Source organism: Muntiacus reevesi, chromosome 3 (assembly GCF_963930625.1).
Source record: "Muntiacus reevesi chromosome 3, mMunRee1.1, whole genome shotgun sequence".
In the NCBI taxonomy this organism is placed as follows: domain Eukaryota; kingdom Metazoa; phylum Chordata; class Mammalia; order Artiodactyla; family Cervidae; genus Muntiacus; species Muntiacus reevesi.
Window position 1 is genome coordinate 267,942,046 of NC_089251.1, and position 13,708 is coordinate 267,955,753.

General features: G+C 39.6%; 1 protein-coding gene across 1 annotated transcript in view; it reads right to left on the reverse strand.

Moving 5' to 3' along the window:
- Nucleotides 1-408: 408 nt before the first annotated feature.
- The window catches only part of NIPA1 (NIPA magnesium transporter 1), a 49,285-nt gene continuing 35,985 nt past the window's right edge, over nt 409-13,708 (reverse strand). Inside the window, exons 4-5 of the mRNA XM_065932014.1 lie at nt 8,461-8,621; nt 409-6,272 (exon numbers count right to left, since the gene is read on the reverse strand). Coding sequence (XP_065788086.1) covers nt 5,761-6,272; nt 8,461-8,621 — 673 coding nt within the window. The 3' untranslated portion in view covers nt 409-5,760. The remainder of the gene's footprint in view (nt 6,273-8,460; nt 8,622-13,708) is intronic.

The following is a 13,708-nucleotide window of genomic DNA, read 5'->3' on the forward strand; positions in this document are numbered from 1 at the left end:
TAAATAATTTAATAAAATTACTTTAGGACACTTATAAAGATTAGTGACAAGATTTTTGATGACAGTATTAAAATGTGTTATGATTCTCAAATTTTCCATGTATTTAAAATGTGTTATATGTTATATACCTCAGAAACATGTAAAAGACATTAACATTAAAATACAAATGGTTTTCTTTAATACATCATTTCATTGTATCAGAAGGTAGTCTCTCGGTGGTGAATTTCTTCACTCATCATAGTTTTGCTTCCTAAGATACGCATGAGTGGACATTTTCTACATCCTGATGGAGACCTGGGCTATCTGTTTCTATGAAGAAAATGGGAAGCATCTGATTGAGAAATTAAGATGATATGGAACCTGAGACCACACAAACTTCTCATGTAAAGGGCAAAAAAGCAACGACTGTTCAGCTAGAAATAAGTTATTTTATTTTAAAACACATACATATTAATAAATATTATTGGAAAACTTAATAAATAGCCTTTTATTTACATAAGGCAATTACAACATGCTATGACTACTTCTATAAAGCAGAATATAAGCAAGTATTAGTCATTGACAAATACGTGTGTGTGCTAATTGGAAGCTCTTCTGATACATTTACATGAAAAAGATTTTACGCAACCAACCAACATTTTACATTTTTTATCTAGTTTTATTCCTCTTTCACAATTATATTCCATTTTACAAGAAAGTTATTTAAAGAGGCAAAAACACTCAGGAATTCTACTGAAAAACAGTACTCTTAAATTTTTCCAAAGTGTAAAAACACTGACATGAGGTTGGGGTTGGGGGCAAATTATTTCGGTCTGACAAATGAAAGAGATTCTGCGCTTTTCAGTGTGACCCTTTGGCACTAATGGTTTGGGAGTTCCTGACATTCACCTGATGTCAGGTAGTTCATGGTCAGGGTTGAGCCACTTGGAAGCAGGAAGTTCAGCATCACCCATTACAAATTCAACACAACAGAATTTATCTGGTTTACAGGTCATTGATTCTTCTGCAGAACATACACCTTTGTGGAATGTCAGAGAAGCTCATTACACCATCAGAATGTGATCTCTCAGTGCAGCTTTTTAAAGTCTTTGTTTAACTTCGATATTTTACAACAGAATATATAAAACCCTTCTTTTTAAAACAAAAAAAAAAAGGAAAATTAAAGCTTCATAAAATCATGCAAGCTTTACACCCAGCGCTTCCTCTGTTTACTCAGTGCTTGAAGTTGCATGTCTACAGCATGGTCCTGAGCAGATAGGATGCCCAGTCCATCACTCCCAAGGGGTCCTGTCCATGTGCTCTGGTCTGAGGTGACCAGCATAAGCTAAACATGCAAGTGCTCTAACACAGACACGGAGACCCATCCCACCCTTTAGAGGTAGAGAAACTGAGGCACAGAAAGGTTAAGTGACTCACCTACAGTTGCACAATTCAGAGGAAAATAGAAAAAAGAACAAATAAATCCTCCCGGCTCATGCTCTGGGGCCTAAACTATGCTTTTTTTCATATTGGGTACATTTGAAATAGATGCTTATTTACATGATCATTGTTCTACTGAATATCAACTTTTCACTAGACAGTATTTTTTGATGTAACAGAAAGTTACACTTTTTTAAAATATAATTCTTTTGTTGCATTTAACCACATGTGAGAAATACTATGAAAATAAATGAGTTGTGAAGTTGGGCCAAATTCTTGTTCCCATTCCTATGTTTCTTAATCTATTCAAGTATATGATGGAGGTATAAGAATCTGGCCAGATGTGAAAACTCACCTATAAGCTAAAGGACAGACCCTCAAAATTCATCACCAGTACAACTTTGAGGCGGAGGTGAGGAATACAGAAAGTTGAGGTATTTTATATGATAAACTTTTATGGTGTGACTGGTGTACAAACTGGTCTTTCTCTTCCTAACTCAAACTAACAGACCTCTAGCTACAACTATGAGTAAAACATACGAAAAACTATCAATAACACAGACATGTCTTTGAGAGGAAGGTCAATGCTAAGGAGTTAATGTTACGTTTTTGGTCCCTGAGAAGGTAGAACACCAAGATTCCATCAAATCCTGCTTGATGGGTGAACTATTTCCATGGTGTCAGACACAGTAAGGACAACTTCATCAGACCACTGGAGCCAACTGGTCAGTCGTGAACAGATCTAAACTAACGCTTCTTCTCTTTGCAGGTTCCTACTCAGTCCCAGGAATTCTAAGTCAGGATCAAGTAGGCATCAAAGAAGAGTGATGGGCAGAGCTCTGCAGATTGCTCTTCTGGGTTAGTTGAGAAGCTCAGAAAAGAGAGGTGTCATCTCCTAACAAGAATTAGGCAGCATGACAGTAGCCTGTGACCAACAAATACCTCAGTCTCCGTGGACGCATCCAGGCCTACAGACAGTGCATCTCAAGCACTTTACAGATCTAGGAACTACAGTCTAGGAACTGGCCTCTAGAAGTGAGCACAGTATTTACAAAGAGCTGAGAGGTCAGTGAAGAAGGAAGATGAGAGGTGACTGCCTACTTCAGTAGTACTTTCTTCTATCAGACGAGAAACCCAAAGAAAAACCCAATCTATTGACCACAGCTAGAATCAACTTCTGGAAATAAAACTGCATATAACAAATTGGCTTGAAAAGTAGGACTTGAAAGAATATTTCTTATTGCTGAACCAAGCACTAACTTTCTAATGTGAAAAGACCATAATACCATCTGAGCGATGATACCCCCTGAAGACCCACCTGTGGGGAGTTCTTGCTCCCCATGTGGCAGCAGGGAAACTGGTTTATTTCTGGATTATTCTCTGCAGAGGTGGAGCAGTCCTATAGAACAGCAAAACACTCAGGGTCATCTCGGTGCTGGGTTTGGGTTAGAATCCTTAATAGGCCATATACACTTAACCACTGAGCAGAACAGGAAGCAATCTTTTTAAATGCAAAGATTCAGAGGAGAAAACAAGGCATTGTCCAAGTAAGAGAGGAGAGAAATGGCCTATTTAGGTATCTATCCAGGTAAATGTGCAAGTTTTGATCACAAACATACGATTTTACAGGAGGCCTGAAAACAAGTGGACAATTTTTTCCCTTAGTTTTATCAAAGATAAAACCCAGAGAATAGCATAATAATGAAAATGTTTACTTTTGGAAAGATCACTGTAAGACCTATCCCCATTCTGGGCCTTTCTCTTTAAAGCTTTTATTTTTTTTAATTCCAAATAAATTATAAAAACACAGATTTGTAAAATAAATACTGTAAGTCAGAAGTTATATGCTCTGTCAAACCTGAAAAGTAGGCTGTTAGACTGCTAGTCATGTCAATTACTTCCAGGCTACAGTCACACTTGGAATACAATGGATGGTATGAATTGCATTCCAGTGGAAGAAAAGCTGTGCATCCTACCAAAGTAATCTGCTAAACAGATATAAATTTGGAAGAGTCTAACTATTCTGGGGCTTATCACCTTCAAGAGATGACAAGTTGTTTATACTTTGAGATTTTATTTTACTAAAAAAAAAAAAAAAATCATAGGGAGATAATCCAGAAAATATCACCTCTAAGTGTCTATGGAATACACAGATTAACTGCAACCAGGAACATCAATAGATGGATTTAAATAAACTAAGCTTCACATGGAAACTGCAACCAAAAAAAAAAAAAAAAAGGTAATTTCCATGAACTTTCTTATGATACATGTATAGTCACGTGTATTTTTTTAATATCTCAACTCCTTACCTAGGAAACTATTTTTATGCTGAAAAGTATATTTATACACCTACATTTTTAGAAAGTTCAGTTCAATAAATTAAGGCCTGTATTCCTAAAAATACTGATGATAAAAAACAAACCTTCAAGAGTTGATAAAAAGAGTAATGGACTTCTGGGAGCATTTTACTATTAGTAAATGCTGGGAGCATTTATTAACTATCAGTTACTATAAGATTTAGAAAATTCTTAAAATACTCTTGCTGCTGTTCACAGCTCACTGACAGCTCATGATCATCCAATGTACTTTTAATTCATAGGGGTGTTTTTTGCTCTAACCTTGTTTTATTTAGCCTCTTTATTCAACACTTTAGGGAACTATCCCTTAGGTCTTTAGAAATGTTCTTTTCATCTAAACAGAAAAATACATTTTTTTCTATTGACATTCCTTAGTAATTTTAACTGGGTATTATTAAATTCCATGTTCTACTTCACCAAGTCAATCCCATCACCTTACTCAATCCCATCTTTCAACTCGGCTTAGTTCCCTATTTAGACAAAACACTGCCCTCAGGACTTCCCTGGTGGTCCAGTGGTTAAGACTGCACTTCCACTGCATGGGGCACTGTTTCAATCCCTGGTAGGGAAGTCCCACATGCCTGCAGGGTGGGATGGGGGGAACAATATTGCAGATGAAGTATATGATATCTTGATGAATATCTGCATCACTCTGTGCTTTGTTACTATTTCATACACAGGGAAGGTTACTATAGACAGGCAAATGACCTCTTTTGATCCAAATACTGGGATCATTAATGGCTATTTTGCATTTCAGAAGTTTAATGAGAGATTGGGAGAGGGACTGCAGAGTGCTTTGTCATCTCAAACAACAGGGAGATGGTTAAACTGTTTTCATTTTTGCTAGAAATTCTTTCTAAAACTATGTGCTATTTGTAGCAAAAAAAAAAAAAAAAAAAACTTAAGCTTAATTGCATCCTTTAACTTGTTCCTGAACTCATATGTGCCACTGAACAGTTAACTCTCTCATTTAACAGCCTTATTATCAAGTTAAATAATTTCTTCTTAGTGGCCACAGTGTTTACTGAATGAGAACATGGGTAAATTTAATACTGGATCCCAGTTATATTAGACTGAATACAAATAAAATACCTCATGCTACTTATTCAATTGTCTTTAATTGGACTATAACATGCTGAAAGGGTCAACTTACTCTAATGTGTCTTTCATCTTGATTCTCTTCCAATATACTATAATTTATAACTGCTTTGAACATTTATAGTTTGAATAGTGAAATACTAAAGTATAATCATGGAAGTTGCATTATTCTAATCTAAGAGAACAGACACACAGTAATAGTCAAATTAAGTGAATAGTTCAAGTGATAAAGGCACTGAAATTGATTTGAGCTACTGAAAATCATCCTGCAAATGGAACAGTATATGGTATCCATTCACTCTTCTCTCTCTGTTTCCAATTAAAATGTCTAGGAGTCAGGGGTAGGAGAGTCAACACATCAGAGGATTAAAAACAATTAAATGTATATACCTTTGATTTGGATGGAACACCTGAATGTTATACATGCTTAATGCAAAATAACAAGACTAAAGACACATTTACTGTAGAGTCAGACTTCAAGACAACACTTTCTCCTATTTCCAAAGTAAGCTTCTAAATAAGAACATCTGTTCCCCTGCAAACACTAACCAGAATAGGCCCATTCTATTTAAATAATGATAGTGTTTTAAAAGCAAAGAGTATTCATCAAAGCTTCCAGGTTAATGGCAATGAACATAAGATTCCTCTCATCAGAGAGAGATGACACTCAGGCAACCATTGAGCAACTTCAGAGAACAGAAGGCTGAGTCCACACTCCAGTGCTAAGCAACGCATCCTCATTCTCCACCAGCCTATTCATCATATACAAGCAACTCCAACACAAGCGATGTACTTGTGTAAATTTACTTTTCTTCTTCACATCAAATTAGGACCAGAGACCGTATCTTCTTTCTGTTCCTCAAGCCATACAATTTCCTATTACATCCTAGTCTGTTTTCACATTAGATTTGTTCATCTCCCCCAGGTTGAAGTTGAACTCTTTGAACACCTGTATAAGGACAATTCCAACGGAGACAGTGGTGAACCCACAGGCCATGCCCAAGAAGTCCACCAGACCCACGTTGCTCCACTCCCGGAAGAGGATGGCTGAGGCCAGCAAGACCAGTGTGGTGAACACAACGTAGTAGATGGCCCCGAACACAGAGGAGTCGAAGCACTCAAGGGCCTTGTTGATGTACCTGAACTGGACGATGATACTGCAGCCAAGCACGGCCAGGAGCACCAGACACAGGCAGAGGGCCCGCTGACTGGACGGGTTGTTGTGGAAGATGTCCTGGGCAGCCAGCCCAATGCCCTTGGTGGAAGGCACGGTGAAGCTCCCCAGCAAGGAGCAGATGCTGATGTAGACCATGATGTTGGTGGGCCCATGGGCCGGCGCAATCCAGAAGATGAGCAGCAGCAGCATGAGCAGCACGATGCACAGGTAGCCCACAAACACTGGAAAAGAGAGGTGCACAGTGACGCGGGGGGCCCAGCAGAGCAGCCCCCATCACACGCTCCACCGCCTGCCCCTGCCACCAGGACATCCACTGCTCCAGGTGCGCCTTGCCAGACCCACCGAGCTCAATCCACAGGAACTTTTTCCCATCACTGTTTTCACCGTTAAAAATTTCACACCTCCTACATATTACAAGTCAATAAATAAGTCTTCTATTAGTAATACTCTGTAACATTAGAAGTCAACATACACACTATGAGATTGTTCTTTCTCTTTCTGCACACGTGGCAGGGCACACAGAATTACCCCCACCAGGGATCAGGCCCGTGCCGCCTGCAGCGGAAACACAGAGTCCCAACCCTGGACTGCCTGGGGAGCCTCAAGAATTTTATTTTAAGCCATGTCACAAGATGGTCAACTCAACAAACCCTAGGCAGAGTACTCCTGTTGGGGGTGGGGGGGGCAGGGAAAGAGAGTCGTGTGTGGCCTTAAAGAACATGAAGGAAAACTGTGGGGTATCTCTGGCTGTGGCAGGGACTGAGGGCTGCACGCAGAGGCCGAGGGTCCTCATGTATAGACAGTCTCACACAACAAAAAATCAATGGGTTCTCCTCACAACTTCTGAATGTCACCCCGGACAGGTAACTGAAAAACGTTTATAATAATCAGAGCCTAGAACCTCTTTTATGTATAAAACAAAGTAATTTGGCAAGCATTTAATATATATTAAATTTTTCAGTACTTCAAGAGTTATTTTCCATTTCAGAAGATCCCACTGCTGGGATTTCCCTTGTGGCCAGGTAAGTTAGGATTCCAGACTTTCACTGACAGAGTCAGGGTTTAACCCCTGGTCAGGGAACTGAGATCCTGCAAGCTGTTTGGTCCAGTCAAAGAAAAAAGAAGAAGAAGAAGATCATCCCATCGATGATGGCAAAATCCCAAGTGAGTCAATAAGACAACACCTCCACATCGTCTGTTGTGCACCTGCCAGATTGTCAGCAACTCCATGCATGCTGTGGGGTCTGCTGTCTTTAATATATCTATTCCTGTGGCTATACTTGAGCATTCTATTTTATTCCCAAGTATTATTCTTAGGGCATTATGTTGACTGCTATTTATATGTACAAGGAAGTTGTATATTTGTCATGAACTTCATTCCCAGATTGTAAAGTGGGTGCTAGGCATTGGGCCTGAGAGGGTTGGGTACAGCCTGCACATGTGTACCAGCAAACAGGTGGTGGGAGTCCCCTCTTCCCCAAGGGTAAGGAAAAGGACCTTGGAGCTCTGCTGCAAGAGAGGATTCAGGAAGACACTACAGCTGCAAGCTGTCTGGGAGCCTGACCTATAAACAGGGGAAGAGGTAGTGAAGGGCAGAGAGAGCAGTGTGCACAAAGGTATTATAAAATACTGCAAAAGCATGGGCTGTGTTTGTGGAAAAATCAGGAAAAGCAGCTGAGCCTGAATGTGTAGTGGATTTCCCTGGTGGTTCAGATGGTAAAGAATCTGCCTGCAATGCAGGAGACCTGGTTCAATCCTTGGGTTGGGAAGATCCCCTGTAGAAGGAATGGCTACCTCCTCCAGTCATCTTGCCTGGAGAATCCCATGAACAGAGAAGCTTCATGGGCTACAGTCCGTGGGGTCACAAGGAGTAGAACATGACCCAGCAACTAACATTGAATGTGCAGGAGTTTCAGCTTTCGAGTCTCATGGGTATGGGGGTGGGGGGTGGGAGGGTGGTGATTGCAGTTATCAAAAAAAGAAAGAAGCGAAACTAGGTAAAAAATATATACCAAAGAACAAACAAAAAACACATACAGAGCTCTATAGGGTCTCTAAAGATGAATTAAATCAGGCCTTGGCTCTCAGAGAGCTTCACAACAGGGGGAGGAACCAAGGCCTGGACACCTGGTGGTCCGAAGGGGAACAATCTGAAGAGACCCACAGAACTGGCACCCACTGTGCTACGGACAGGGACGCAATGTCAATGTACAGGGTCCAGACCCAAGAGGCAGCAAGGGGGCCAGGTCAGCAGGACAGCCCCAGGGGACAGCTGTGGACAGTGGTGAGCAAGGAGGAGCCAAGGGCCTGGAGGACAGACCACACAGCAGGGCAGGGCAGAGGGTACTGCTCCCCTGGGGAGAACCATGATGGAGGCAGCAAGCTCTCCGGCAGTGAGGCCTCAGTTACCTGGATTGGTCAGCTTCTCCTCCAACTCAGCCTGAGTAGTCACACTCTCAGATTTCGGGGAATGGATAATCAGCACGACAGAACCCGCACAGCTTAGCAGACACCCCAACTTGCCCAAGATGTTGAGCTTTTCTTTCAGAAGATAAGAAGCTAAAATGGACCTTCAATTTTAAAATAAGAAATGATTAAATCAAACTATCTGGCCTGTTTCTTCTCATTGCAGATGTTATTAAAGCTACCTTTTCTTTATAGTCACATTTTATTTTTAAATTAGTTTTTAAGTGTAGAAGGATTAGGAATTTACTGAAGTTGCTATTTCAGTGCAAACAGGATTTTCATACCAATTCCATGCACAGCCAATATATAACGATACTTTTAAATCATACCATGATATTATTTCAGTAGATATGAAATATACCAGGATAGAAAAATAAGTTTTATGATTGACCAAAAATTAAAATATTGCTTCTATATTTTTAAGAGTCCAAAAAAAGTCCAAAAAAACTATGTTAAGTAGGATATGAAAGTTGTTAAAATAATTACAAGTAATTTATGATCAAAACACACACGTTAAAATGAATTAAATTGAGAAAATTAAGAAAAAATCAAAATGCTAACAGAAATTGAATTATGATAGAAAGAATCTGGGTGATTACTTTTAAAATGTGATCACATTACTTCTTCAATGCAAGAAAAAATATTCCTTATAAAATATCTATAATTTTAAGGCTGGTAATCTGTTGTTGTTCAGTTGCTAAGTTGTGTCTAACTCTTTGCAACCTCATGGACTGCAACATGCCAGGCTTCCCTGTCGTTTACTATTTCCTGGAGTTGGCTCAAATTCATGTCCATTGAGGCAGTGATGTTATCCAACCATCTCATCCTCTGCCGCCCACCTTTCCTTTTCCCTGGCTCGTCGCAGCAGGTGTCCAAACTATTGGAGCTTCAGCTTCAGCATCAGTCCTTCCAATAAATATTCAGGGTTGACTTCCTTTAGGATTGACTGGTTGGATCTCCTTGCAGTCCAAGGGACTCTCAAGAGCCTTCTCCAGCACCACAATTGAAGGCATCCATTCTTCAGCCCTCAGCCTGCTTTATGGTCCAACTCTCACATCCGCATATGATCACTGGAAAAACTATACCTTTGACTATACAGACCTTTGTTGGCCAAGTAATGTCTCTGCTTTTTAATATGCTGTCTAGGTTTGTCATAGCTTTCCTTTCACGGAACAAACATCTTTTAATTTCACGGCTGCAGTCACCTTCCTCAGTGATTTTGGAGCCCAAGAAAATAACATCTGTCACTGCTTCCACTATTTCTCCTTCTGTTTGCCAAGAAGTGATGGGATCGGATGCTATGATCTTATTTTTTGTTTGCTTTAATTAATTTGAAGGATAATTGCTTTATGGTGTTGCATTGGTTTCTACCAAACATCAACAGGTTTACCCATGTCCCCTCCCTGATCTTAATTTTTGAATGTTCAGTTTTAAGCCAGGTTTTTCACTCTCCTCTTTCACCTTCATCAAGAGACTCTTCAGTTCGGCTTCACTTTCTAAAGTTGGTAATAGTGTTTCTTATTTCCCTGTATATAATTTGAATTGAGAAACCTGGGCTTTTTCTAAATCATGGGATTGGTCATTGGCAATTTGCTACTGTCCATGCCAAAGGCACTCAGAGAATACGAACATCTTACAGGGAGGACACATAAGACCCAGATATATACAGGACTATCTCTAATAATCATTTCACAGATAAGGAAACAAAGCCTCAGAAATGATCAGCATTTAAGCCAAGCCACAGAGCTAACAAGAGGTGAAGCCATGCAGAAGTCAAAACTTCCACCTTCCCCTCACAGCACTTTGTGTCCTCGGTTCCCAAGGAGACCCAGCAGTGTCATTGAGAAAAAATAAGCAACATATTTGAAGAAACCACACAAGATACTATAATATGGAACTGGATGTTAAATTGAGGGGTTCCAAATAGCTGCACAGAGATGTGGAAAACAGAGGAGCGGGAAGCCCCAAGAAGAAAGAGAGAGCCTGGAGTCAGCCTGAGACAACGGGTGCGCCTACGCAAGAGGGGAAGGGGCTGACATGCATGAAAGAAAGGGGCAGGCACAATCCTGGACCATGGGCCAACTCATCTTTTATTCCACTCTTAGTATTACACCAGGGTACAAATTAAACAGTACTTTTACAAAATAGAGTGTCTAACAAAAAACTGGAGGGATACCCTTTCTCCTCTCTTCCTGGGCTGCAGTAACTTCAGCTTGCTACCTTTTGAGCCAAGATTAAATAAAAAGCATACCGAAGCTCTTTGACTTAAGTCAGGAGTCAACAGACCATGGCTGAAGGCGCAAGGCAGCCCTTCACCTGTTTTTGTAAATAACATCTTGCTGATCACAACCACATCCACAGTTAGCTCTGTGGCTACTTTCTACCATGATGGCAGAGGCAAGCAGCTGCAGCAGAGGCCACAAGGCCCACAAAGCCTAGTTTACCATCTGGCCCTGGACAGAAAAAGGTGGCCACTCCCAGGCTGAAGTGATCTACAGAGCTAAGTACACATTTCCGCGGACAGTCAGCCTGAGATGGAGGCATCAGGGCTACAACACAGAGGAGCGTGATCCTGCCGGAGGGTGTGGGCAGTGCAGCGAGGATGGGAGGGTGGAGTAAGGAGCAGTGTGACAAAGGGAAAAAAGGGGGAAGAAGCTTAATGCCAAGGAAGAGTCAATAAACTATCTTAATGAACTTATAGTAATAGAAAGCAAACAAAAACATGCTGTAGAATTGACAGCAAGGTCTTGAAAAGAAATCTGTACACTCCTGTTCATAGCAGCATTATTAGCAACAGCTAAAATGTGGAGGCAAATCAAGTGTCTACTGATGGATGCATGAACAAGTAAATAGCACAGAGCGCACAAGCGTTCCCTTTTCTCCACATCCTCGCCAATACTTACTTCTTGCTTATTTTTTATGAGGGCCATTCTAACAGGTGTGAGATGTATCTCACTGTGATTTTGATATGGATTTCCCTGATGACTAATGATATTGTGCATCTTTTTGCAAGGGTAATAGGCAGGAAGGCCGGGGTCTCCAAACGAAAGAAATAGGCTGCAAGTGTCAAGACATTTTTTATCTCTCCCTTAACCTGCAAGAGGAAACAAACTAGAAGTGTCAGATATTTTCCTTGTAAAATTCTGTGTTGCCAGGACACCTGATTCCACCTGAACCTAACTTGTCTCAAACCTTGAGATAACCAATGCATTTTTCTTAGGGAAATGTTTTTCTTAAGCTATGTTAATGAAACTATGTATTTGCTTTGGAATTTGCCTTTCTTCAAAATGGTTCCACCTAAGACTAACTTTTGGCTGATAATAGCTCAACAAACCAGTATTCATGTCAATTATTTTATGGCTAGTGGATGACATACCTTGTTCTATTCAATCTCAAAAATGCATACTGTGGGAGAGGGGCTTGGTGAAACTCCGTCAGCCTTGAGGTGTCTTCTTTTTCTGATTAATTGCTTTCTAACAGACATAAAACAGCTTGCTAAAACTAGCAAGGGAGGCACTCTCCGGCCTGCTTCTGATGTCTATGTCAGAAGCTTGCTGTATCCCTTTTTATGCTTTAATAAAACTCTGCTATACAAAAGCTTTTGAGGGATCAAGCCTGGTCCCTGGTCCTGAAGGTAAATCATCTTCTTTGGAGATCATGAATCTGACACCATTCACCGAAAGCTATCATTTTCATGTACCTATTGGCTATTTGTATGTCTTCTTTGAAAAAATATTTGTTCAGCTCCTCTGCTTAATTTTTAAATCAGATTGTTTATGGGCATTTTGCTATTGAGTTGTAAGAGTTCTTTATATAATTTGGATATTAATCCCTTATCCTATCTATGATTTGTAAATATTTTTCCCATTCTATAAATTGCATTTTTATTTTGTTTATGGCTTTCATTTCTGCGCTGAAGCATTTTAGTTTGGAGTAGTCCATCTTACTTTTTTGCATTTGCTGCCTTTGCTTTTGATATCAGACCCAAAAAATGTCCAAGTCCACTATCAAGGAGCTTACTCCTTTTACTTTTCTCCCAGGAGTCGTTTTTTTTTTTTTTTTTGGTATGGTTTCAGGTCTTAGGTTTTGAGTTGATTTTTGTGTACAAAGTAAAATAGTGATCCAGTCTCATTCTTTTATATATGGACTTTACCAGTTTTAAGGAAGAGACTATCCTTTCTCCATTATACTTGATACTTTTGTCTTAATTGCCCATACATGTGTGGGTTTTATCTAGGTTCTCCATTCTGTCCCACTGATCTATATGTCCATTTTTATGTCAATACCATATTGTCTGGATTACTATAGCTGACAGTAGAGTTTGAAGTCAGGAAACATGATGCCTCCAGCTTCGTTCTTTCTCAAGATTGCTTTGTCTATCTTTGTCTTTTGCGTGTTCATACAAATTTTAAGATTGATAGTCCTCTTTCTATGAAAAAAATGCCACTGGAATCTTGATAGGGATTGCACTGAATCTGAAGATTGCATTGGACAGCATGAACATTTTAACATTAATTCTTTCAATGTATAAGCATGGAAGATCTTTGCCTTTATTTGTGTCTTCAATTTTTTTCACCAATGTCAATGGTTTTTAGTGTACATGTTTTGCTTTCTTAGTTTAATATATTCCTAGGTATTTTATTGTTTTTGATGCAACTGTAAATTGTTTTCTTAATTTCTTTCTCTGATGGCACATTCTTAGACTGTAGAAACAGAACTGTTTTTGTACACTGATGTTTGTATCTTGAACTTCAGTAGATTTATTTACTAGCTCAATACTTTTTGTTAGAGTCTTTAGGATTTTCTATATTAAGTTATCTGCAAATAGAAACTATTTTACTTCTTTCTTTCCCATGTAGATGTATTTTATTGCATTTTCTTGCCTTCCTCTGGCTATAATTTTCAGTATTATGTTGAATAAAAGTAGAAGAGTAGGCATTCTTGTCTTGTTAATGATCTTAGAGAGAAAGCATTTGGCTTTTCACTGTTAAGTATGAAGTTAGCTGTGAAATTGTCATATATAACCTTTATTACATTGCAGTATGTTCCCTTTGTACCCAGTTTGTTCAGAGCTTTTATCATGACTAGATACTGAATTTTGTCAAATGCTTTTTCTGCATCTACTGAGATGATCATACGATTCTCATCCTTCATTCTGTTAATGTGGCATAGCAGGTTGATTGATTTATGG